General features: G+C 39.1%; 2 protein-coding genes across 2 annotated transcripts; one reads left to right on the forward strand and one right to left on the reverse strand.

Moving 5' to 3' along the window:
• Positions 1-2426: 2426 nt before the first annotated feature.
• On the reverse strand, positions 2427-24941 carry slc5a10 (solute carrier family 5 member 10; the record flags this gene model as incomplete). The annotated part of the gene is made up of 15 exons (XM_079238206.1): positions 2427-2620; positions 2751-2844; positions 4639-4854; positions 7203-7371; positions 7530-7680; positions 7793-7900; positions 16246-16381; positions 19902-20107; positions 20958-21038; positions 21663-21768; positions 21862-21966; positions 22320-22379; positions 22889-22993; positions 24658-24729; positions 24834-24941. The coding sequence occupies 15 exons, from the start codon at positions 24939-24941 to the stop codon at positions 2427-2429; spliced, it is 1911 nt and encodes a 636-aa protein (XP_079094332.1).
• Positions 9295-18729, forward strand: fam83gb (family with sequence similarity 83 member Gb). Its single transcript, XM_079238205.1, has 5 exons — positions 9295-10040; positions 12096-12263; positions 13099-13223; positions 14264-15629; positions 17697-18729. Exons 1-5 carry the CDS (start codon positions 9549-9551, stop codon positions 18066-18068), a joined length of 2523 nt encoding a protein of 840 aa, XP_079094331.1. The 5' UTR covers positions 9295-9548; the 3' UTR covers positions 18069-18729.
• Positions 24942-25901: the final 960 nt, after the last annotated feature.

The following is a 25901-nucleotide window of genomic DNA, read 5'->3' on the forward strand; positions in this document are numbered from 1 at the left end:
CTCAAAAGATGAAGTACTGTTAAATGTCTCAGGCATTGGACACTGGAGGAGGGATTGGAAGCTCCATCATGGGAGGAAAAACCCTTCCCTGAGATGGACACATAGCTGAAGTGGTAGCAAATAATTCCAACAAATGGCTATAGAGGGCAGATCTGAAGGACAGCCCAGAGGTAAAAGTCATGGCAACACAGCAACCTTGAACACCAGAGCAATCAATCCAAAGACCTACTACCCCAGGCAGGATCCCCAGTGCAGAAAGGCCAGAAGTCTGGCCTCCCTGGCAAGTTGAAGTCCTGGATTTAGCAGCATGGTATTCTCCCATTTCAGCATTATTGAGATGATGGTCACCAGGATTCTTTACAGGTGGCTGGGATTGCTGCAATACACACACACACACACACACACACACACACACACACATATATATATATATATATATACATATGTATGTATGCACTCTTTCCTGTTTCTATGCAAAGATATTATAGTTTATATGACATATTACAGGAGAAAGAATGTGCATTACTGACACAACTTATGTTTCGTCAGACATTGAAAGACATTACCATATGTAGGAGTGTGTTGTTAAGAAGTAAGGTGTCAAAGCAATTGTTTTCTCATTCAATGTAATTTGTAACACATCTGATACATTTAAATGTCTGTCAATAAAAAAACCAACAATTTGATGAATTCTGATGAACAATTTGAAAAATGTTTCAACATTAGGAAAAGGAGCAGAATACTAAACCTAGCAAAACAAAAACACATTTTAAAAAGCACAAGCTGAAAAAATATTAAGGGAATTAATTAAACATATCAAACATTAGAAACCACAGACATATAATCAATATATGATTATGCATTGTTCCACTGTTAAAATTCAATGTGTCATATCGTATCATTTTAAGGTCTGACATTAGCTGTGGTTCCATGTAAGCATGCTTTAAGCTACTTGCTTCCTTGTAAAACTTTATAAAATCTTAATGAGGAGATCTTGAGAAGATAGTCTGAAGAAATAATTGATGTCTATAAAAATGCTTATGTACTACAGCAGTTAGTGTGCCATTTTGTGACGCTAAGGACCTCAAAACACTGGGAAAAGATTAATTTCTGAACATCTCTATAACCCAACTTTTACTTGCTATGGTCATCACAACCTGCTTAGATTAGGCTACTACGACTCACCCTTTATCACCATAATGGCAAACTATGCTTACATTTGTTCTCATATTTATTCATTCCCTTTCATTAAAGAAGGAAAAAAACAGCTGCCTGTAAAATAAGCTGAAATTGACTAAAGCAATAATAAATTTAAAAAATTTATGAAAATCATTACATTATTTTCTAATTCTGGTTCAATAGAAATATTTTTTTAAAAAGCAAACAAATAATATAATTTATTACATATTACATCACTCATAAACTAATATTTTATTGAACAATCCTTTAATGTTTCCGCTACAGTCAGGTGTTTTCTGTTCCTCTCAGTCAGACTTCTGCACCTGTTGACAGGTATTTTGTCCCACTGTTCAACAGAAAAGTGCTTTAATTTGTCCAGGACCGATTTGTTTGCTTGTTTTTCTTTCTTCAACTCAATTAAATGAAAAAACAGTGTCTTATATTGCTAAATTATATTTTTGCAAATTTTTAGTTATTATTCCTTTTTAAAGTCTTCAGCTATTTGAGTGACTGTTGTAAATTCAGCCTTTTCTTTTTTAAATAAAAAGGGTGTGAATACATATGAGCACAACTGTATGTGTGTGTGTAATGCTGTACACAACCACAGACCTCTTACATATCTGCCATCTGCAGAAGTTTGAGCCTATGAGGTTGCTCTGTTTTTATGGCCCCAAGCAGAATAAAACTTTCTAGATCAAAGAAAGATTTTTTTTCACTTAAGGAAATTAAAAAAAAAAGATAAAAAAGAAAGAGTAATAAAAAATTAATAATAATGCACGCACGCTAAGTGTAACTTCCCAGATGTACTGCGATGTAGTCAAACTTTTTATTTTTACATTTTGTTACAAGTTTAAGTGTAAATCATTTCATAATGCATCTTAGCTTTTCCAAAAGACAAAAATAGGAAGCAGAAAAAACCCCACCTTTTTGTCCTGGATTGTAAAGGTCTTGTAATTATGGACTTTTTTTCTTGACAATTTTAAGATGAGCAGTGGTGAATAAAGATGAAGAAGGAGGTATGCGTACCCTTAGTGAAAACATTTGCTCTGTGGGAATCTGCCATACCCAAACCTCAAACTATCGCCGTTACATTATGAAATATGTTGCCTATGAAAGACGTTATCAAAAGATAAACAAAAATGTTTGTCTCTCCAGCCTATCTTGAAAGGGGAGAAATTAGTTTGCAGTTCATGTTGGAGAGAACTCAGCAGGAGGGTGTGGCAGGTTGCTGTAAACTGATCCTCTCTTCAGGCAAAGTATGCATACAGAAAAATGTTGACACTGACAAGCAGGAGTGCATTGATGCAGCAGAACCTAGACCAGAACACACTCTCTCGAATGCTAGGAACTCTGGGAGCTGGAGTCTGCCCTGAGTGCCGTATTGCAGAGATGCACAGACCTGCCCCTTGTCCACATATCCCGCGGCGTGGTGGTTCAGAGTCTGCATTAATACACAGACACACACACACAAGAAGTTACTTAACAAATAAACTACATCAGCCTTTGAGTGTGGATGACTATCTAACTCGTTATTGCTGTTCTTTATTCAAAGGGAAAGTTCAGGCTTTTACCCTGGGAGGTACGGTTGCTAACAGAAGACACTTTCTGTAGAGGAATTTCTCTTTGGGGCTCTTCAGTTATTGTCCACCAGGTCAGATTACACACCTAGGAGAGGAGAAAACACAAATGCAACAAAGTTGCTTCCAACTACCTGCAAGTACTTTTAATTTTTCTTCACCAAATCAACAGCAAATTTACTGTCTGGCTTTAAAAAAAAGTCAACATTACCTTTTTGTTGGACCACCTTAGCTATGATTGCAACAAGCATTTGGCACGCCATTGTATTGGTAAGCTTTTCCAATGTAACAAGATTTATTTGCATCCTGCTCCATAAATTTTTCATCAACGTTTTGTATCGATGATGTGAGACTAAATCCACTGCACAAAGCCTTCTCCAGCACATCCAAAAGATTCTCAGCAGGGTTCAGATCTGGACCCTGTAGTGCCCAATCCATGCGTGAAAATGATGTCTCATGCTCCCTGGAGCAATCTTTCACAATTAGAACTGAATCCTGTAATTGTCATCTTGGAATATGCCCCCATCATCAGAGGAGAAAAAATCCATTGATGCAATAACCTGATTATTCAGTATATTCAAGTTGTCAGCTGGCCTCATTCTTTTGACACTTAATGTTGCTGAACATCTGACCAACTTCAGCGAGCCCAATCAGTGCACTGCCGCTAGGCTTGTGGGCTTGTGATGGCTGATTACCTTTTACCCTGATGCTCACACCACTCTGGAACAAAGTAAATCTGCTCTCATCAGACCTCATGACCTTCTTCCATTGTTCCAGAGTCCAGACTTCATGCTCCTTAGCAAATTGAAGTATTTTTCTCCAGTTAGCCTCACCAATTAGTGGTTTTCTTGGGCCTACACTGCTATTCAGTCCCAATATCTTAAATTCCCTTCACACTTTATGCATGGAAATGTTTTCACTATTAAACATAGTCCTGAGATGCAGTCCTGTTGTGTTTCTTCGATTTGATGTTATCAAATGTATAATTAGATGCAAATCACCATCATTCAGAATTTCTTTTTCCAGCCTAATTTCTTCTTGGAAGACAAAGGTTCCCCACTATCCTTCCAGTTTTTAATAATACTTTGGGAGGTTCTTAACCGAATTTTAGTAGTTTCTGCAATCTCCATAAATGTTTTCTCTGCTTGATGCTTGTCAGTGATTTGACCCTTCTTAAGCAGACTAAAATATTTTCCAGTTTGCATGTTCTCCCTTGTGCAACATACATTCTCACTGGGTATTTTGGCTTCCTCCAACAGTCTGAAGTTATAATGTATTATTCCTAATTGACCCGAGGAGTGAGTGGTCATTTGTTTCTGTGTTGGCCCTGTGATAGGCTGACAACATGTGAAGGAATCTGTATTCGGCCTCTCACTTGATTTTAGTCTCCCTTGATACTTATTTTATTGAAGTGGGTATAGAAAATATAGATCCTTAATGTTTTTCAAGACACAATTGAAGAAAGTCGAAGAAAGTATATGTTTTTGTAACAGTTAACTAATAACAAGGTGCTAAAATATACAAATCCTTTTCTAAGTAGTCTGTTACATGTGAACACAACACTGGCTCATTCCTTGAGCTAGGTAACATTTTTTATGCTTTAACAATTCATAGATAAATGGATAAACAAACAAACAAGCAAGCACATTCTTTTGATAAGGGTCAGGTGCAAAGACTGGACTGAAAATGTCTAAATGAACAGCAAGTAGGTTACAAGACGTACTGTCTCATAACAGAGACCAAACATTCAGATATTCCATTTAAAAGCTTTAATTGACCTCAAACTATTTGATTACCTATAGTAGCAAATATTACTGGTTGACCAACAGAAAAACATGAGTCCATTACAGTTCTATTATTTACTGTATCCTTGTGCACTCACCTGTTCATGGCTGGGTGGCGGTGTAAGCAGTGATATGATGGCAACCACGATGGCAGTGAGGCCACAGAGAATAATAGCAAAGTGGAGGTAATGCACACCACGTAACACCATAGGTGCTGAGTCCACAACACCACATCGCGGAGGAGGGAAAACAAACTCCAACACCATCCTGCACACACCTACCACCAAACCCACCATCAGGCCCCAAAATGCACCCTAAAAACAGACAAACATACACATGAACACACACACATTACTTTATGGCTCTTTAATGGAAATGCTGGTCTTCTTCCATCTGGAAGCATCAGTGTGAGTTCTGAAGTTGTTCTGGGCTTGGATTGTTACATAAAAATCTATCATCAAACTTTCACTTTTCCCTCACTGTAAGCGTCCAAATATGCAGCAACAAAAATAGTGCTCCATTTCCCTTCTGGTAAGCCTTCAGTATGGAATGTAACCTGTGCAGTTTGACTTAATGCTCATTAAGAAGAAAAAATAAAAAGGAAAGGAAAATCATCCCATCTTGATATTTGTTAGTTTGGTCAATTTGATGACTGTGTTTCTAAGTATGTGCTATGTCAAATTTAGGGGTATTCTAGTGTCTCATTTGGGTGGATGTATTACTTTTGTCTGTGGGATACTATTAGAAAGTGAAGAGAGCACAGACCAAGAACTAAAACTGACCTAAACCCTCAAATTATAACATCTCCAACAGTGGGCGTGTGGAGTCGTGTTAATATTTTACAGTGCAAATGCTTTTTTAAAAACTGCAAAAACTTTTGTAATCTTTGGTGTAAGAATAAGTAGATAAACAAAATCAGTCACGTGTGTGAGAAACCACCATTCAAGCATAACAAACAAGAATTTCCCTCCATTCCTGTTATGATGTCATTTAGCCTTCTCTGGTGACATATTTATGGTGCAAAACTTTTTCTAGACCTGAAGCATAATGGTTTGAGTGGTGATTCTAAACTGGTTACACATACAGTGCAAGTGTGTATAGTTTGCTATATCTGTATGTGTCCTGTGCTATAGATAGAAAATGGATGGATGACTTCAAAAATTCAAACGAACTATAACTTCATTACAATGTTGTGTTAACCACAATGCATAAAGGCTTTCAGATGTTATTCTACTCTTCAAAGACTTTGCTAACTCATCACTCACAATCAAAGTTCATATACGCTTATATTTAGTGGGCATAATCTTGCTTCTGATGCTACAAGCCTGCTAGTGGCGCCAGAGGATAACAAAAATCAGCAGAATTCAAAAGACCATTAAGGGCCAAGATAATCATTGGTAAGGCAGTGAACCAAAGAGCACTGTCATTATTTGTGACGCTAGTGTGGCTAAAGTTACTTTAGATATAGACTTTTCCTTTGACCCATAAAATGTATCACTCAAGGAAAATAAACCCAAAATAATAAAAGACAACCTGGGTCTTTATAAGTCTTTTGAGTTGCTGAAGGGTAAACCCAGCACTGAAGGGGGAAATCCTGTTAAAGCTGAAAAACATCAGAGAATTCTCTGAATTTCAGCTGTTAAACAGCATGCCAGAGGAGATCAGACACACCCAGGACTTGCTCTGTTAAAAAAAAGGGAAAGGAGCTTAAATATCCAGCAGGCTGACTACCATCAAAAAAACATTTCAAAACCTGACTTATTATCGCTGAATAAACATTCTTACTTCATCACTGCTATCTTCTCTTTATCTTAAAACAATCACACCTTGTAGGGATATTAACTTGTCCTTCTGACAATAAAGTACACTTAAGCCAGTTCATACACAGAACACAGAAAGCAGTGAGGAAAAGAAAAACAGTGCCGTGTAGAACTTGATCCCATGTGAGGCTAATAAAACTGTACAGTGCAGGACGAAGGACAATCAGCACAGAGGAAAACCATAAAACTGCAGAAAGTCCTGCAGTCTGGTGTCCAGGCTGGAATAAGCTTCAGACTGGATTCGTTTGCCTTGAAGGTTAAAAGCAACAGCTTGTTTATTTAACTTTTATTGGCCCAGCAGCAGGTTGCGCGGTGTAGGGGTGGTTTGTACCGTCGCCTCACAGCAGGAAAGTTCCTGGTTTGAACCTTGGCCTGTGTGGAGTCTGCATTTGTGGGTTCTCTCCGGGTATTCCAGCTTCCTCCCACAGTCCAAAACATGTTTTAAGTCAACCTATTATTCTAAACTGACCTTAGGAGTGAATGTGAGAGATTATAGTTCTGTGATGGACTTACAACCGCCCACTGATTTATTCAAGCTGGATCAGTGCATAAAGAAAACTGATGGATGCATAGGGTGGGAATGACGGGTCTATTTATTGGTAAATGTCTATAAATCATATTATTTTTATAGGTGTTATTTATTAAGTGTAAATGTCAGACACTCACTCAGACGTCCGAATGGAGATGGTGTTTTGAAGAATAGCTGGTGGATAATTTTTACAATTTTCAAACATTTCATATGAAAATTCATTGAAATCTCTCTGTGTCAAACTGTATCACAAGGATTCATGAAAGACAACTGCCTGTACTTCTTTTTATGTGTGTTTATGTCTCTGTCTTACCTGCTCATTGGTCCTCTTCCAGAAGACAGCCAGAGTGAAAACAGCTGTGACGGGTGGAGCAAGGCAGCTCGTCACTGACTGGATGTAGACATACAGTTGTCCACTGTTGGCTGACTGAAGGATGGGGATCCACACCACACTCACCACCACCAAGATCACAGTCACAATCCTGTAACAAAACATGAACAACCTCTTTTTACCCTTTCTGGTATTACTTTTTGTGTTTGGTCCTGGTGTAAAGAGTTCAAATCCCACAGCATGTCTGGCGTGCTGTCAAACTTGAGCTGATAAGAACAAAATAACTGTCTGATAAGTTTTATATTGTACCTGCCAACCAACAGGAGCTCCTTCTCAGATGCTTGTGGGCGATGCTTCTTCCAGATGTCCATAGTGAAGAGCGTGGAGCTGCTATTGAAGATGGAAGTCAGGGAAGACATCAGGGCAGCCATCATCACGGCTATCATAAGTCCCCTCAAGCCTGCAACGTGCGCAAACATAGTGATGTCTGCAGGTGAACACTTTTTAAACCATTTTGGCATATATATCTATGTATATTTCCAGTTATAGGGACTTGAAAACGGTATTCTCACCACTTGGCATGAGCTCCGTGACCAGCTTAGGAAAGGCAATGTTGGAGCACCCCACCTCAGCGCCACACACACGCACACACTCATCTGGATCAACACATCCTACAGAGTCTGAGAAATTGAGGTATGGTTGAATATGTTGAAATGAGTTCATATTTCCTTTGCTGCAACATCTACTCAAAGTCAGTTTAAAGTTTACCTTAAACAACAATTACATCACTCTTATGCAAACAGAAAGCTCTGTTGGTTGCCACAGCTCTCCCTGCTGTCTTATAAATCTGCTCAATTAAATATTCTTTTTTGGCAAACAAATTGTGTTACATGCCTTACAAACTGGCACCTTTAAATTTTTCTACTTCATCTTTAGTTTCTAGTTTAAGTCTGATTTTAAAAAAAACTGCTTTGCATTATCATAACATATGTAGAAGAAAATGGTATTTAATTGCACAACTCTCATCACATCTCTCATCACAACTAATTTGACTGGGCTTTTAAGCAGTAATATCTTCAATAATCAGGTGATTTTAAAAAAAATGGACTTACAGTTTAGGCATTTTTTTAAATCTGCAGCCTCCTTATAGTTACATCTAAACTTCATGTTAATCCTCATTAATCATAACAACAGTCTAGACATTTATTAATTATCTCTCATAATGTTTTATTATTGGAAAACTTAACAGTGACATATCATTAACCAGCAATCACTTCAAACCATAAAAACTGCTGATCTGTGCAAGACACACACAGATTCAATATGTTTCTCCCTTAATGATTTGTTCAGACAGTTGACCCAATAAAGTTAAACTGTCAGCCCCCAAAATAAGACCACGGTTACCATTAGCACAGCCAGCATAAACACAGTGAAGTCACACAGAGTGTGGTTGTTTCATAAGGGTTCTGATTTGGGGTGAACAACAGAATTTTCTCCGTTTGTCCAGAAAAGAGGGTGGGGTTTAGAGCTTCATTTTCCACACCAACTACCGGACACCCCGCCTCTGCCCCCGGTAACTGGGCTTCCGGCAGCTCCACAACACTGTCTGTCGGACTTTAACAAACTTTATATACATTTAAGTAACTTTTGACCACTTTAAACTGGACCACAGCGAGAGTGGAGACTTTTTTTATTTGTGCCACGTTGGTGAAGCTGACTGCTCTGAACACTCGCTGGAACATCTGTGAACCTCTGGCGTCTCACAGAAAGGCTCCGACAGAAGAGGGAAAATGCTTCGTCAGCGCAACAGTTTACTGAGTCACACGCGGTTTCATCATTTTTAATGGAGGATTGACGACTTCTTTCTCTGTTTAAGATACGTGTTCCGCTTTGGACTGACTCACTGGCAGACAGACGCACATGCTCACTCATCCACTCCCAGACAGCTGTTTGCTTCCCTACAGGACTGCCGATCCCTGAGGCTGGAGGAGGTGAGTCGGGCCACTGGGGTTATCCGGCTCTTGTCAGGTGAAAGGCGTGGCGTTGGGTGGGTGAGCTTTGTTGCAAACTATAGCTGAAAGAAAGATTTAGTAACCTGAGATTTGTGCTGAGTTTGGAACCCGTGTTGGGGAAGCGATAGCTGTTCATTTCCCTTTATGAAAACGGATGTGTATTAGTTTATATCACAAGTCCGGGTCACGAGGATATATGGACCGTAATGACATATCACACCTTTCCGAGGCTTGACCCTTCGGATCAACAAGTGGAAACTGGGTCAGAGTGGTTTCAGTATTTAACCATTTGTTGACCAGCGCTTAAAGTGGGGTCATGGCTTTGTCTCAGATCCAGTGTCTGGACGAACACCACGTCAACTGGCGCGTGAGCGAGAGTAAACCAGAGTTTTTCTACAGCGAGGACCAGCGGCTGGCTGTCGAGGCTCTCATCACCAAGGGCCGCGACGCCTTCACGGACTACATCCGTCAGAATGGCGTCCGGGAGTTTCTCTCGGAACCAGAGCTTGAGCGTATTGCTCAAAAGGCAGAGGCCTACCGGCCTGGGTACGAGCATCACCAGAAACCAGACACTCCAGGTCCGGGAAGCACTACGCCGGGATCCGGTGAAGAGGGGGAAGACGGCGAGGTGTCGCTCGAGTACTGGCCAGACCGGTCTGAGGCTTCTGTGGCGGAGCTGGACCTTGGATGGCCCGACGCTATCTCATATAGAGGGGTTACGCGCGTGACTGTCCACACGCAGCCTCCAACGGAGGGACACACGCACATCAAAGAAGTGGTGCGCAAAAGCATTGCAGCAGCGCAGAAGGTAGGTGGTGATAAAAAGCAGTTCATAAATTAATCAAGTTCTCTAATCAACAGTTTAACATAAGCACCTCTTCGTTAAACCATCAGCATTTGTTTATGTCCTCACCCTGAATCATAAAACTCTTTAAAAAATATTTCATTGGATTTCTAGAAGTATGTGTTGATGTTTAAGAACGGTACATTTTACAGCAATGAAGTCCAAGTTTAAAAAAAAAAAAAAATCCAACTGAAGTTTAAAGTACAATCCTGTCAGTAATAAAAAGAAATTAAATTTGACTTATTTTTCCTCCTTTTACAGTGAATGCACCACTAAACATCGTGGTTTTAAAATGTGTGGATGCTGTGGATTACAGTCAAATGTAGCAACAGCCACAAAGCCACATTCAACAATGCAGTGCTTGTCTAACCCAGTAACTCTTGCAGGGCTGAATTTATAGCTGACTCTTATTTGACTTCAGAGTTTGCAGATGCATCTGAAATTAAATAGCAGATGTTTTAATTACTTATCATTTAAGAAAAAGTCTATAAAAAAAGTTAAGGCATCTAATTGGTTAAATGTATTCCAACAGTGATATAGTGGTTCCTTAAGAAGTGGGTATACTCTTTTTGTCTTTTTTTTTTAAATCAGAAAAAAAGTGGTTCAGAAAAATACTGTTTCTGAAAAAGGGACATGTAAGCCTACTCTATTTAGTGTACCCCAAAAATCCATTTGTACATTTGATTATTGTCACATAATTTCTACTCTTCGGTTTCAAGGAGGAAGAGTTATGAAATGACTACACCAATACTGGCACACAGACTTATGAGAGACAGGCTCATAGACATATAAACATATATCTTTATTAGATCTGTGCTCAGGCTAAAGTTACACAGCTGATGGCTAACTGTACCAGTGTAGCATAGGTAACTTCCTGTGTACCTTCTTAGTTGAGCTGCTGGTTAAGATAGGTACACGGGGGTTTTAGAAGTGGGTATACTCCGTATACTCTTGTATACACCCTGGACTACACCACTGTGTTCCAAGTTTCCTAAATGTCAGCATCAAGATTTTTTCTGTTATGCATAATTATTGTTCAAGTTATGATTGGTTCTGATCTGTAATCAGCTTAGTAATTGTTATTGTGTTAACCTGGCAGTTGTTGCTCAGTATTATAATATCTGTTGTTTTATATGTGTTGGCACAATAACAGTTTGTTTTATTATTTTGGAACAGATTTGACTTTTCTTGAGTGTTCACATGTGGATCTCAACCATATAGCTGCCCACTAGGAAAAGTAAATCAGATATTGACTTGTTTGGACAGATTTTAAGTTTGTGCCTCAAATATGTCCACACCACACTTTTTTCTGTTTAGATTTGAATATATGTTCACTCTTATCTAAAAATTATAACAAGCTTCCTTACATGCACTTTCCCTATCTCACACATCAGATTTTAAAAAGACCTGTCTTAGCTTGAAATACCTTGACGTCATTGAATGTGTTTCATGCCAGGAATACATTGCGTCTACCCTTTATTGGCAAAGACACTGGCACATACCTATGTACAGTTGGCTTGCATTAGATGTGCAAAAGATATATCTTCACTGCTTGGATGATGTGACATGGCTTGCTTCTACATTTTCTAAGTTAATCTTAGATTGCAATACACTGTCTCACTGAATGTTAATATATTGGTAGGACATGTAAAGTTAAATTTCTTTGATTAAATCATTCAATCCTGTGGCTTCAATTGTAAAACTTCATCAAGTAAGTAGCACTGTCCTGTCTGCAGAGGAGCGCACACTGTCCAGTCAAGTCACATTTTATCACCACTGTGCAAAACCTTCTTTGTTTCTAGCAGTCTCCCGAAGGAACATCGAATTTCTTTGGCAGCAAGAATATTTTGCTTTATGTTTTGTTCAAAGTCAGTTCTCACAAGTGCCCTGCTTCCTGTAGATTTAATGGGTTTAATATTGTTGACAGGAGCAGCTTAAACTGAGCCTGCTCTCAGACCAGGAAACACTAACTCCAGCTGTCTTTTTCCATGCTTGTTTTTTCTGTGTGTGTGTGTGTAGGTGATAGCTGTGGTGATGGATGTGTTTACAGATGTGGATATCTTTCGAGATCTGCTGGATGCATCCTACAAACGTAAAATCCCTGTGTACATAATCATTGACATAGCTGCAGTACCCAGCTTTCTTTCCATGTGTGGCAGAGCTGATATGCACCGTGGCCACCTAAAGGTTAGTATGTACACACACATACACTCAGATGGTATTTTGATAATCTTGTTGGTTAGATAACTACTTTTAAAAAGTTTATATGTTGATTTAGTTTTTAATAAAGGTAACGCAGCTATACAGTCTTAAATGGGATGTTCTTAAATAAAGACCATTAAGAATAATGGTAATTTAATTAATAAAAAATACTTATAATTAGTTAGTACTTCCCCATTGGCCGAATTTCTTTATCAGTTGCCTTTCTGTGTTAAATTGAATAAAACAAACTTAAACCATTTAGTGTTTCTTGGGGGATTTTCTAAATTTTTTGGATTGGAGGCCATAAGGTTACTAAGCACATTCCCGCCCGTGCTGCAGGCAATTAGAGAAACCACACACACATAGGTTTTTCTTTCCTTTTAGCTTGTTTCTTTCTTAATGCAGTAACTTTCAGATCTCTCTCACAGCTTTCAACTTCTCTTATCTTACCTCTCCACTGTTACTGGCAGCATTTATGACTCCTATGTTAAGTGTCGGCTGTGAGATTTCACACAGAACTAACGCTCAGGTTGGAACCACACCCTTATCGCAGAGCTGAAGACAAACACGACAGGGTGTGTCATAGAAGCATGCACATACAGAGAAAGTCCATGCTCCAACCTGTAGAGTCACTCACCATCAGGTTGTGGTGTTATTAATACAGAGCTTTACATCTTGAGCAACAAGGAAAGTCATTCTTCTCAGTCTCTCCATTCTCTTGTTACATTTAGATCCCCATTGTGCACTAAAATCCTCTCCCCCATTAATAAAACGTCTACAGTTAGCAGAGCATTAACCTTGTTCATGTGTGAATGTGTAGAATCTGCGAGTGCGATGCTGTGGAGGTGTGGAGTTCTTTACACGATCGGCCCAGAAAGTTTGTGGATCGTTGAGCCAGAAGTTTCTCCTTGTAGATGGAGACAGAGCAATCTCTGGTTCCTACAGGTGAGCATCACACTATACGTAAAGCAGCGTTAATCGTCTATTTTTCTATCAGCAATGATTAAAATGACTATTGAAATAAAATTACTAACCAATAAAATGCTGTTTAATCCAATTTGGGTGTTCAGTTTTCCCTAACTTTACTAGTTTAATGTCATTCTCATCCATACTGTCCTGGTTTTAGCTGCAACCGGCAGCTATTTTCCTCTCTATAAATCACTTACACACATCCTGCTGAGTAGAAAATAGCTGACAAAAAAAAAGTTAGCAACCAGTTGATGAACAAAGAGGAGAATTTAGCAGCTAGATCACCAGATAGAGTCCTGAGTGTCTGGAAGGGAGTTAAATCACTCTGAAAGGAGCTTGCAATATTGCAGCTCTGTATGCAAACTGCCCGAACATCTATGTTATTTCCTTTATTAGCGTATAAGAGGCGTTGAGACTGACAGCATAATACACAGATACATCTTTGTCATCTCACTGGGAGCAGCACAGATGAAAAGGTGTAGAGCAAAGAAAGACCTAATTTATTACATGAAGTTAAATATCTGCAAATCCTAACTTAGTCAGTTGAATTATGCTATAATCTCATAAACATTACACACTGTGGCTGGAATGTGTTGTTTTGAGACTGTCCAGTGTTTTTCCCCTCTAACCAGGTGGCCACTTGTTACAGCTTGCCTAACGGGTTATCAGCTAAAGCTCATTTCTGCAAATAAGATGGATTTTTCAGCATGTACACACAGACACCATTCAGACATCTATAACTGCATGTGGAGCAGGGATTCTGCCTGTTGAGGAATGATGTGATCAAAGAGCATTATAACGATGCATCAGTGAAGGAAACAAACGTTTTGTGTAATATTTTCTGATATTTAAGCCTTAAAAAAACTATTAAACTATTAGTATAAGCAGGACATGTGAATCAGAAAGAATACTACTAATTACTACTAATAATTACCAATATGGACCAGCATGATTTGATAGAAGGAAAGAGAAAAGCTGCAGAAAAAAATAATATTTTCTTTTCTTTGGTTTTCTAGTTACACTTGGTCCTCGTCTCGTTTAGATCGCAACCTCATCACCGTGATCACGGGACAGGCTGTGGAGACTTTTGATGTGCAGTTTCGTGACCTATACTTCATGTCCAGAGGTGTGTCGCTCAATAAAGTTCCCATGGTGGACGAGCCAGCGCCTGACCCAGCGCCTCTGATGACACCGTCTCCTGTCCCAGCTGCTGTTGCAAGGAAGCTCATTAATCCCAAATATGCACTTGTTGCCACGGGAACTCACACAAGTCCCACTTCCTCTGACCAGAACTCCAGCAACAAGAACTCCCAGAATCCTACAGGGCTGAAAGTAATGAAAGGAAGGCTAAAGGAGGCTATTGTAGAGCCACCCATACATCCTGGGTTAGCTGGTCTGGAGAAAGCGTATTTGATCCCATATCTGCCCACCTGGCCTGAGCCAGATCCACCAAGCGATGTGATTGGCTTTATCAATATCAGGGATGAAAAGAGAGCTAATCAAGTTCATTTACAGAGATCAGAAAGGTTTGAGATGAGTCAGGCAATACGGTTTAGCTCACCACTGGCAGTACCAGCCCAGGCTGAGGAACCTGTTTCAAGTCAGGACACAAAAACATCTGAAAAATCCTCTGAGAACCCAAACCCAGAAGCCTCTACTCCCACGACTCCAACTGCCAAACTTCTTCAACCACAAACCACTCCAAACAAAGACCAAACTGATTCCACAGAGTCCCCTCAACAGCTCAACCCCACTTCAACACAGGACACTTTCAAACCAAGCGCACACTCTGCTTTATCACTAGTTAAAATAACCGCTGATTCACAGCCTACAGACAATGTTAGTCAAACCCCAGAGGCACAAACAGCACCTCCTGTACCTAAACGCCGCACGCTGCACTTAGTCATAGACCCTGTGCTGTGTGAGCAGCCTGCTGAAGCACAGGTAACTCTGGTAAAAATAGACCAACCACAAATTGGCAACCAAGAGTCATTGCAGAAGGAGAAGACACCGGGCCGTGGCCGCCTAACATCAAGGAAAGATGGCGACTCGGGAAGTAATGAAGAGGGCAGCCAAGACAGCACGAAAGTCATGTGTGACCGAGCAGACAACGAAGACCCCTCCAGTGCGTCCACAGCATCAGAGGAGGAGTTTTATGATTGTCCACAGCAGGAGTCGAATGACGCATTGACCAATGGTGTACAGGCAGGATCAGGCCGAGGTCATCGTCAAGGAGATGGGCTCAACATGATGGCCCGCCTCTCTCAGAGTATGCTGGAGCTGCGGGAGCCCAGCCAATCAGAAGACAGCATTTCGCTCATCCGTCAATCACAGCAGCTGCGCAGACAGGGACGCCCATCGCCACACAGACACATAGGACAGGTGAGCATCCTGGACAATACTTTAATGCTGCATTTCCCGAAGTTATGAGAAAAAAAAAAGATTTTTTAATTTAATTTTTTATTTTCTGTCTAGTATCTTCTGCCTCTTTACAGAACAAAATAATTGTTTAATTAATCACCTGACAGAAATTAACTTCTTAGCAAGCATTAGACAGTTTATGTAATTTTTCATTTAAAACGTGCACTTTCCAGCTGTTCAGATGTGTAGACAGACTGATTTTCTGCTGTGTGTGAGTGCAAATGGACCAACTCTTGTTTGGAAAGGAAATCTACCACTTACTGCCGAACAATGCTTACTTTTATCTTTTAATAACTTTTTAATGCTTTATAAGTAATTGCTTTTCAAAAATTCCCAGAGATTTTATCTATCATCAACAAGAAATGCACAAACTACTCACACACACACACACACATGTGTTTTACGCTGACTTTTGTCATAATGGGTGTGTACCATCGTAGGCAGCAAAGCAAGCTGCTACCTGCTCAAAGTAAAAACATCTACATTTTTTAAATCTCCTAATTAAAAGGCGTATGTGTGAGTGTGTGCATGTGTGTGTGCACAGGCTTGCTGTTGTCCATCTTGTAAGAGCACTCACCTGGATAAAGAGCTCGGCTGATCATGCCAGGAAGAATGATGAAGATGAAAGACAGCATCTTCAGATAGGCTGCAAAGATAGAGGCTCCTTTTACATGACTCATGTTTTTTGCAGACAGAGACCGTTGGACAATAACCTGTAGATACAGGTACACAAATATTAGAAATATTAAATGGTAGTCAAGCCCTTCTTAAAGGTACAAGTTAAAAAAAGCTGAGGAAAAATAAGATGTTAATGTTTACAGTTGAAATGAAGAGAAGGTGTAAAAAATGCCAAAAACACATTATTGAAAACATGCATTAAAAAGTCATTTAGGTAAACAACAAAGAAAGAAAAACTGTTGTAGGAGGGGCTGGGACACTTCAGAGTTGACAGTTTCAACATTTGGAGCTGACAACATGCCAAGTGTTTTTAAACATCCAGTTGCATAAAACAACAGGACAAACCTTCATTTAACAACATAAATAAAAATGAAAAAATATAGAAAAATGGAGGAATATACATGCACTAAATGGCATCTTTAAAATATACAACTGTAAACAGAAATAAAAAATTATTGAAGACATGCGACTACAAGTTATTGTCTTTTCACAAAATTATTCTTTTGGCTGGTATTTTGTGCACTCTGACAACCTGAACTGAAGCAGAACTATATATGACACAGATGGTGTAACTTAATAAGAAACATGGCTTTAAATGTTAAATTTACATTAAACAAAACAGAACTGCTGTGTTCATTGATTTTAACCGCTGGATCAGTGTACACGCCTGTGATTGGTTGTCTCGTTGTTGGTCAGGTTTGCTAAACATTTGTGGACAGACAGAAGCAGTGAACACTGTTTTGGTATCACTTTGAGCCCAGAAACTATTAACTTGAACTTTATTTTCCAAATTGCTTTTACTTAAGTACAGATAGCTACTGGAAACACTTATTTGTTTTTCTTTTGGGATTAATATTACAAATTAGAACATTTTAGCTGTGCAAAAAGAAGTAAACAAGCAAATTAATTAACCATCATCAACTCCAGATGCTGCAGAGAGTGACAGGAAAATAACTGCTGACAGGAAAGTCGTGTCCCTGGAGGTAGTCTTGCACCAACAAGTAATTTTACCATAATTTTAATGAGTTACTGACTTAAAGCCCAGGTCACTTCAGCAGCGTTAAAAGAGGCAAGGCATATAAAAAAAAAAAGGCATATATATATATATATATATATATATATATATATATATATATATATATATATATGCCTTTTTTTTTTTATATGCCTTGCCTCTTTGTGTACCTGTGCAACTGCAGCTCAAATATTTTTGCAAGAACGTTAAAGTTTTGTAGAAAACAAGACAAAAACTAGAATTCGGATGAACCGAAGAATAAATACTAAACCACAAGTTGAGAAACAGACCGTGGGTCTCCTACTCATCTTTCTGTCCTTTCTCTCTCTGCGTAGCTGTTCCAAATGTCAAGATCTCCAGTTCGAGATGCGAGACTGAAAGGGCCCAAAGTCATCGTGGCTAAACCAGGAAGTTTTCATCGTCCTGCTCCAGCAGGTGGAGTTGTGATAGGGGGACACCGTTACTGGCAGGGCCAAATGGTGCAGCCTGATTTAACCCACCTGCAGGTAAACACTCGCTCTGGACGGTCACCACGGCGACACAGCCCAGGCTACAGGAAGACTGATCACGTGTCACCGCAGCCGCCAGTCGGCCCATCAGGCTTATTTGGAGTGCCTCTATCAAAACTCAGCAACTTTCGAAACATGAGAGCGCGAGGAGGAGCGTCTCAGAAGAAAGCATCTCAGAACAATAAGGCTTCCAGGTAGAACTGAGCAGGAATACAAGGGTGCTTGTTGACAGACTACCTTCTCTGAGACTGGTGACACTTTGGGACTTACTTTGTTTGATCTTTCTGATTTGAAACCCTGCGTCACAACAAACATAAAATGTCTATTTATGACAATCAATTCTACGAGGCGATGCTGAAGAATGTGTGAGAATAAAACTTTTAACAAGAACACCTCAGCTGATTTGTAAACACAAATCAGCTGAGGTATCCTTAAAATAAGTTGTGTTCTAATAAGGATATCTTAGCTGATTTGTGTTTACAAACATGTATGAACAAGATATCATGGATACTTTTCTATTTTTTTAGTGGGATTTACGGCAGATAGCGGTTTAACAGATGTGGTACTGTGTTTTGTGAGTTCTGATATTCTTCTCAGCTGTTTGATGCTTTTTACTCTGTTAAACCAACTTAGCTCAAACATCTCTAAATTACCTCAGCTGCTTTCTTTGTTTTTTACACTTTTGTGTAATGTTTTTACAAGTCCAACACAGAAAAATGCAATGTATCTGAAACAGGTTCTGTTGATGCAAATCAAACTTCAGTACTCACTACCTGTATGTTTACAGGTAGTGAGAGGATGGGGCTATTGTGTTGGTTTCTTTTTCACATTTGTGGATTACCTGCACAGATGTAGAAATGTGCAGCTGTTAGGCACTGTCTTGGGACCAAAAGTGAATGTTTTAAATAAAAATTCAGACTCTTATCTGGATCCGATCTGTTTTTGCCTCAAACAGGCAGATTTTTCAAAACTACTTCAAGACAGTTAATCATACTGACAGTGACTGAACGTAACTTAAACCCACAGGACCTGTCGAGCCAGACAACTGACCTGGAGATTATCAGGGTTATTAACTATGTTTAAGGACAGTGAAATATTTTTAAGACTGCAGAAAAATACAAGTAGTTTTTTTGTTTATAAAAAAAAAAGTTTCAAAGCCTGGATCATGGTAACAATGATCAGGTTTACTTGTGTTGGTTGAACTGTCAGGAAACTCAGATATATTGCATGGAAGCACTTATTGAAGCAAGTTTTATACTAAATAGATACAGGTGCATTGGAAGTATCTAATTTTATAGTGAACTATGCCCACTTTATGCTGAGAGTTACACTTTCAACCTGCTAGAGTAACTGAGTATTTCTATGTTTGTAGACATTTACAAGTTTGCAACAGATTGTCTCTCTTTTTAGTCCTTTATGCCTCATCTGGATGTTGAGTGGTTACATTTTTGTAGTGTCTCAGGTAGATGAACTCTAATGACCCTTTTAAAAGAAGAGACCTGCTGCAGGCGGACCCTACGGAAGGAAATTCTTGGGCATGGTCAGGGCAACAGGGTGTGACAGGCCCTTTTTTCTTTTGCATTGCGGATGCAATCATATGATTAGACAGGAGTCAAACAAACGGGCGGTGAGGTTAAATTAAACCATTATATCCTTATTATTATTTCAGGAACTTCCTCGTTCTGCAATAAGCATGCTGCACTGTTTTATTTTCCTGGGTGGGATCAGCATGTGGACAGCTATAGACAGTTTGTATCAGATTTTTTTTTCTTTTTGTTTGTATGATGGAAAATAAATATTAACTAAAAAAAAAAAAACCTATATTTTAGAAATGTACATGTTTTTTGCACCTTATGGGGAAGTCCTCCATTTTCAGCTTCATGCTCGATCTTGATTATGAAGCTCCGTTGATTTCCACTTTGCTTACATCAGAAGCAACTTTCACTCTTCTTATTTTAGACAGTTTCCAATCTTGCCTATGCATTTTTAAATCAATGAATGTCTTAGTTTATGTGAGTAATTGAGATCTACCTGGTCAGTGCACCAATACCAGGTGGCCAGTATGGTGAGGCCCAGAGTCATGCCAGGCCAGGGCAGGTCTCCAGTAACTGCGTCTCTGAATAGATGCATGGCATCGGGCCGTGGCAGGTGGCAGGTACTGTTGGGGATGATCTTACTTGGCACTGCTACGCTGTACACACGCTCCAAGTTGCTATAACCACCAATCTTGTTGAAAGCTAGACACAAATTATCCACCATGAAATTGTTAAGAAAAAAAAAAGTGGTAAAAGATCATGTGTGTTAGCATGCAATAACTTAAAGTGGAACTATTATGTGCATTTCAGGCTAATTTATTGTTATTTCTGAGACCAGAAGGGCTGGGATTGATCGAGTAATTGTCACAAATCGCTTTATTTACTTCAGACCGACCCTCTCAGTAGGCTGTCAGATCAGCCTGCGGGCAAAACGAGTGGATTGAGACTCCTCCGCATTAAGCCCCGCCTCCCGCCACTGCGCTACGTCGGTAGCGCGCACCGCAACTGCTTTCGCCGTCATTGTAACATCTCATAAACAGAAAGATTAGGCTAATATGAACTCAATAAAAAAAAAAAAAAAAAAAAAATACAATGTCAACACACAGCATACAGCCCTACATGTTGGAACCTGAATCAGACCCTGAAAACAAAGTGGAAAACAGCAACCCACAGCAACGAATGCAGCAGGATGTCTCTCTTTGGTAAACTCACCAGCCATCGTTGGAAATAACTTTATCCGACGTTTTCCACCCGCCTGATGTATTTGTACATGCCCTTGTTAACCAGTAGAAGGTAACCAATCACCGAACCTTATCCCCCGGGACGTCGCAAGGATTTCCAAGTAGAAAAAACTCTCTAAAACGACGCGTTTTTCATCGCCATGGAAACTGAACGGAGAGCCTGGAACTCAAACATGCGTTTAGGCGATAAAAAACGGTGCCGTTCACATGTCTGATGAGGATTCAACACTGTAACACTGTAGAAAGCTCAGAAAACTTGAAATACCATAATAGCACCCCTTTAAGTTTTATAATGATGGAAATGTGCATACCAGTAATTGTTAGGATGATGGCACCTATGATCATGATAAATGTCTGTAAAGTGTCTGTGTAGATGACAGCAGCAAGACCACCTACAAAGGAAAAGATATACATTTTTTAATATTAATTATCCATCCATCTATTTTCTGCCACTTATCTGGCATTAGGTTGAAGGGCAGCAGCCTCACGAAAGCCCAGAATTCCCTCTCCTTGTCCACATTTGCCAGTTCATCAGGAGGGATCCCGAGAGGGTCCCAGGTCAGCCGAGAAATATAATCCCTCCAGCACGTCCTTGGGGTTTCCTCCAACAGGAACTTGCCCAGAACACCTCACCAGGGAGGCGTCCAGTAGGCATCTTAACCAGATGCCCGTGCCACCTCATCTGGCTCTTCTCAATGCGGAGGAGCAGCGGCTCTCCTCTGAGCCCCTCCTGGATTGAGGAGGACCTCAATTTCTTTGTTTGGTATTTAATCAAGTAATGTGGTAGTATTTTATTTAAAAATAGTAAAAAGCAAACATGTTTTACCACCACAATATATTTTAACTGAGCAGCAAAGTCACCCCTTTTCATCACCTGCAACCGTTGGCTGTTCTACATTTCTATTTGCTTAAAGAGTTGAAAGATTGGTATCAGAAACACTACAAACAAAACAAACTTGACTAGTTTTTATGTCTTAGTTGAATAGTTTTTAATCCACCAATGAATTTTACTTCACCTGCAATGGTGTAGAGGGCAGTGACCACCAGCATGAGGACAGTGGACAGGTAGAGGTTCCATCCCAGACAAACCTGAACAAACAAGGCTCCAGAGTACAGGTCAGTCTGGTGGCACAAACACAACAGGCAAAGTAAGGATGGCGTTTTATGTTGACTTCTCAGGGAGTGTGCGTATTTGCTTGGTCATCACTGTTGTACCGATATCTTTGTGAAGACAGACAGCAGCAGTGACAGAACAGCCAGGTAGGTCCGGATCCTCTCGCCTCCGAAACGACGTCCCAGATACTCAGGCATTGTTACAATCTGATCACACATTTAAACATTTTCAGAGACACAACAACAGAGCTATACAACTGAGGTAGAACTTCAGAGGCTCTTGTCTGTTTTGCCTTTTAATTTATGTTGACTGCTGTTCAAAAGTCACACTTTCCATGTTTTCAGAATTATTATCCACCTGACAGGAAAAACTTTTGCTCTTTGTTGCTTTAGGGCAGCTGAGTGCTATGTAAGCGCAACACCCTCTTGGGGAATTTACAAGGCGGGGAATCCTTTTTAGGAAAAAGTCTTTTGGCACCTAAATGTACCTGCAGAACCAGCCTTGACAAGAGAACTCACACCCACATGTGTGTGTTTTGTGTACGTGTGTTTGAACAAACCCCTGAGGAGATGTAGACAGGCACAAATATCCAGGCCAGCGCCAGCAACACATAGGTAGCCTGAGAAGGGGAGCAGGCAGAGAAAAGACATAATAGCTGAACTAGATTGTCCACAATAATTAACTCAAGAGGGAAAAAGTCTTATCTTTTACCTGCTGGTGAAGCTAAACATGTTTTACACCTATACAGTTGGATGTTGATAAAGAAAGGTGTTGCTGCCCCTTGCTGTATGTTGCCTGTTACAGCTGTTGATAGAAGTTCAGCTCACCTTGCAAGGTATTAAATCTCTCAATGTCTAGACATGTTCAAAGTTTAGATTAGCAAAAAGGCCTTATGGAAGTCTACATATACAAAGAGTTTATCTTTGGATACAAAAGGGAGATTAGTTTTTATAGACTGTTTTTTTTTTTTAATCCAATGTGCAGCAGCCAGAAAAGAAACGATTTGTAGATGGATTAACAAGCTGGATCTTCCTCATTCCACATTATAATGTTTTTACTTACTGTTAATAGAATTTCAAGAATCCTCTGAATTTGTTAAGTGGATATGTTAAAGAGTTTTCTACTCACATTCCACTCAAAACCAGCAACAGCAATGCCACCAGCAGCTCCAGTCCCAGCCAGACCAATAAATAGACCCGAGCCCTCTGAACTGGCGAAGAGGGATGATCCAATCTGTGTAGATGAGAGGTTGAAGGCATATTTTGACTTTTTACTCAAACACCAAGTCACCAATAAAATTTTGTGAAAATACTCAGCCTATTCACAAACACCACAGACAAAAAGTGGTGACTGTGTACAATGTTAAAAACAACAGAAAGTATTGAGTTACAAATAATTGAGAACCCTTCAAAAATAAAATACACAAAGACAAGAATTAAAATTTGGAATCATATCATATGTTTAGCTACTTTTTGGACAGATGTGTATTTCTGATTGTGTTGCATGCTGTTGCTAGGTTTCTAATAAAATCCTTTCTTAATTTCTGTTGTTTATATGCCCTGTTGGCTCTTGTTCAGCACTTTGTGATTTTATATTTGGAAAGGTGCCATAGCTATTAACAAAGTTTTACTTACTTACCTAATTATTTATTATAAAGACAAGTGTTTGGGAACTGAGGAGAACATTTGCTGTCATGTTGAAAGTGAAACGTTTGCTCAGCCTCTTAAATATAGGAATTCATACTTTTTGTTTCATAATGCATCCTGCTTTTTTCTTTTTCATGAAAGGCCGTTCATGACAATAGGTCAATACTCTGACTTTTGTGCTACAGAGCTGCTATAGAATGTTTAGCATACTTCAAATCAAATCAAATCAAACTTTATTTGTATAGCACTTTTCGTACTTAAAAACAATACAAAGTGTTTTACATTATAAAACAATTTACATCAAAATCGATAAAACACTAACACACATACACATCCCCTTTCACCCACCCACAACCACCCTCACCCATGCCCTATTAGCCCTATAACAGTTAAAAGAAGATGAATGGCCAGGTGCATTTGTACCAGATTTGTACTTGTTCCAACCTCTCCCTGTATTACTGAGCATTAATTTGCCTTTACAGATACAAGATACTCGTGCCATGTTTACTAATGCCCACTCATCTTTCTTGGATGCTGACTTCTGAACTCTGCACTGTTAATAAGCTAGAAAGTAATTTTTTTTCTTTGCTATTTTGCATTGAGAAATGCAGTTCTTACCACAAAGTCTCTTACAAAATGGCTAAATATCTTCCTGTGTATACCATTAAAAGAATCATCGTCTATGAGCAAAATGCTCTTTCTACACAGGACCTTGTTTCTATTTTTTGCCGTTAAATCTATGTTTTTATTTTCTCTCTTTTAAGAAAAGTGTTAATAAATTACACAGATGAATTATTATTATTATTGCTATTATTACTATTATTACCATTAACAACAACAATAATAATAATAATAATAATAAGAATAATCATCATCATCATAATAATAATAATAATAATTGTTGACCCTTCCCATTTTTATGCATATTTTAGTTAGTCAAATTGCCCTAAATTAAATCTAGTGTTGAAGTGATTTGAAATGAGCAACATTGTGCTCATGATAATATTCTTTATGTTCGTCAGTAATCTCAACTCTCACGGGTCTAATTGTTACCGCATGGTTTGATATAATCATTTTTTTGTCCACCCATTAACATCTAAGCATCATTACAAATCACAATTTTACGTTGTTTGATTACATATGAGTTACTGCTAACATATATGTAAGTGTACATTTTTGATCTAAAATTCAAACACTCTTAGAATACATGTAAAACTATGTATTTCTTAAGATCACGTCAGACAGACTCACCGGCCACCAGGCCATGTCCCGGCCGGCCAAGAAATATCCACTCAGTGTGTTTCTGCTCACCCTGCATGATGACTACATGAGAATACTGTTACTCATAATTAATATCCACATTAATTGGTAAAGAAAGAAAAAAGTAAACTCTCACATACATATTAAGCTACATCTCTGCCTCTTACCCAAATGCCAACAGCGAGGTTAAGAAGAAAGTATATTGCTATGACAATAATGTCTGAGAAGCTGAAGGACCGCGGCAGGTCGTAGAAGTTGACAGTGGAATTAGGCATCCTTAGTGTTCACAGCAATGTAGGAAATTGCAAAAAAAAAAAAAAAAAAAAAAAGGTTTGCTTCTTGATTTGGTCTTTCTGTGCACCTACTGAATCTACCTGTTCAATTAGAGACTCCTCAGACCACCGATTTAAACTCCAACAATTAAACCCCCCCTAAAAGACGGCAAAACTGCTTCCACCTCTAAACACTCACTTCTGACACACACAGTTAGACACACACTCCAGTCCTTGATAGAAGTCCCCTCTGTACTGATCCACAAGCTGACCTTTGTGTTCCTGTGAAGTCTGAGACAAAGTGTTAAGTGTATGCATGAAGAGGGCAGTTCCTTGGTTGAATTGATGATTAAACACATCACCTTAATGTGGCATCAGCAGCGCTGACACATATGCACTGTGCTAGGTGACAATGGAGTGCATGGTGTGGGTAAGCACTGGAGTACAGCAGATGCTCATGTGGGCCAGAGTCCATGCAGACACACACACAGAGATGGTCAATCATTGGTGATGACAAGTTTATAATCATTAGTGTCTAAATACACAAACATCTTCTGGTAATGTGCTAATAGGGTGAGCAAAAGTGTGTGAGAACAGTTTCCAAAGCTGTAGCCTCACATGGCACAATGAGTCATTATTATGAGTTTTAATTGTTCAAAAATTTAAAAAGCTGAGCCATCACAAAGTGTTTATTTACAAGTAGCGAGAATATTTTTAGTAAATTTTACCAGAGATAAAGACAAGAAGCTTTATGATTTGTGTTTGATGGATTATTTTATTATTGAAAAAATGCTTGTTGGTAAAAACTCTTATTCCATTAGAAAGCCTATTCATATCCCCTTTAAAATGTGCCACATTTCTGAGGAAAAAATCTATATTTTTGAATGAAAAAATTATTGAGTATTTGGGATGCATTCATCAAAAGCTGGTTGACAGATAAATATACAGTTTTCTTATAAATGT

This window comes from Telmatherina bonti (genome assembly GCF_933228915.1).
Source record: "Telmatherina bonti genome assembly, chromosome: 3".
Classification (NCBI taxonomy): Eukaryota; Metazoa; Chordata; class Actinopteri; order Atheriniformes; family Telmatherinidae; genus Telmatherina; species Telmatherina bonti.

Excerpts from the sequence above, each read along its gene's own strand:
- fam83gb (XM_079238205.1), top strand. The coding sequence starts at position 9,549 with ATGGCTTTGTCTCAGATCCAGTGTCTGGACGAACACCACGTCAACTGG. Across the intron at positions 10,041-12,095 it reads GCATTGCAGCAGCGCAGAAG|GTGATAGCTGTGGTGATGGA; the intron begins GTAGGTGGTGAT and ends GTGTGTGTGTAG. Across the intron at positions 13,224-14,263 it reads GCAATCTCTGGTTCCTACAG|TTACACTTGGTCCTCGTCTC; the intron begins GTGAGCATCACA and ends TTGGTTTTCTAG.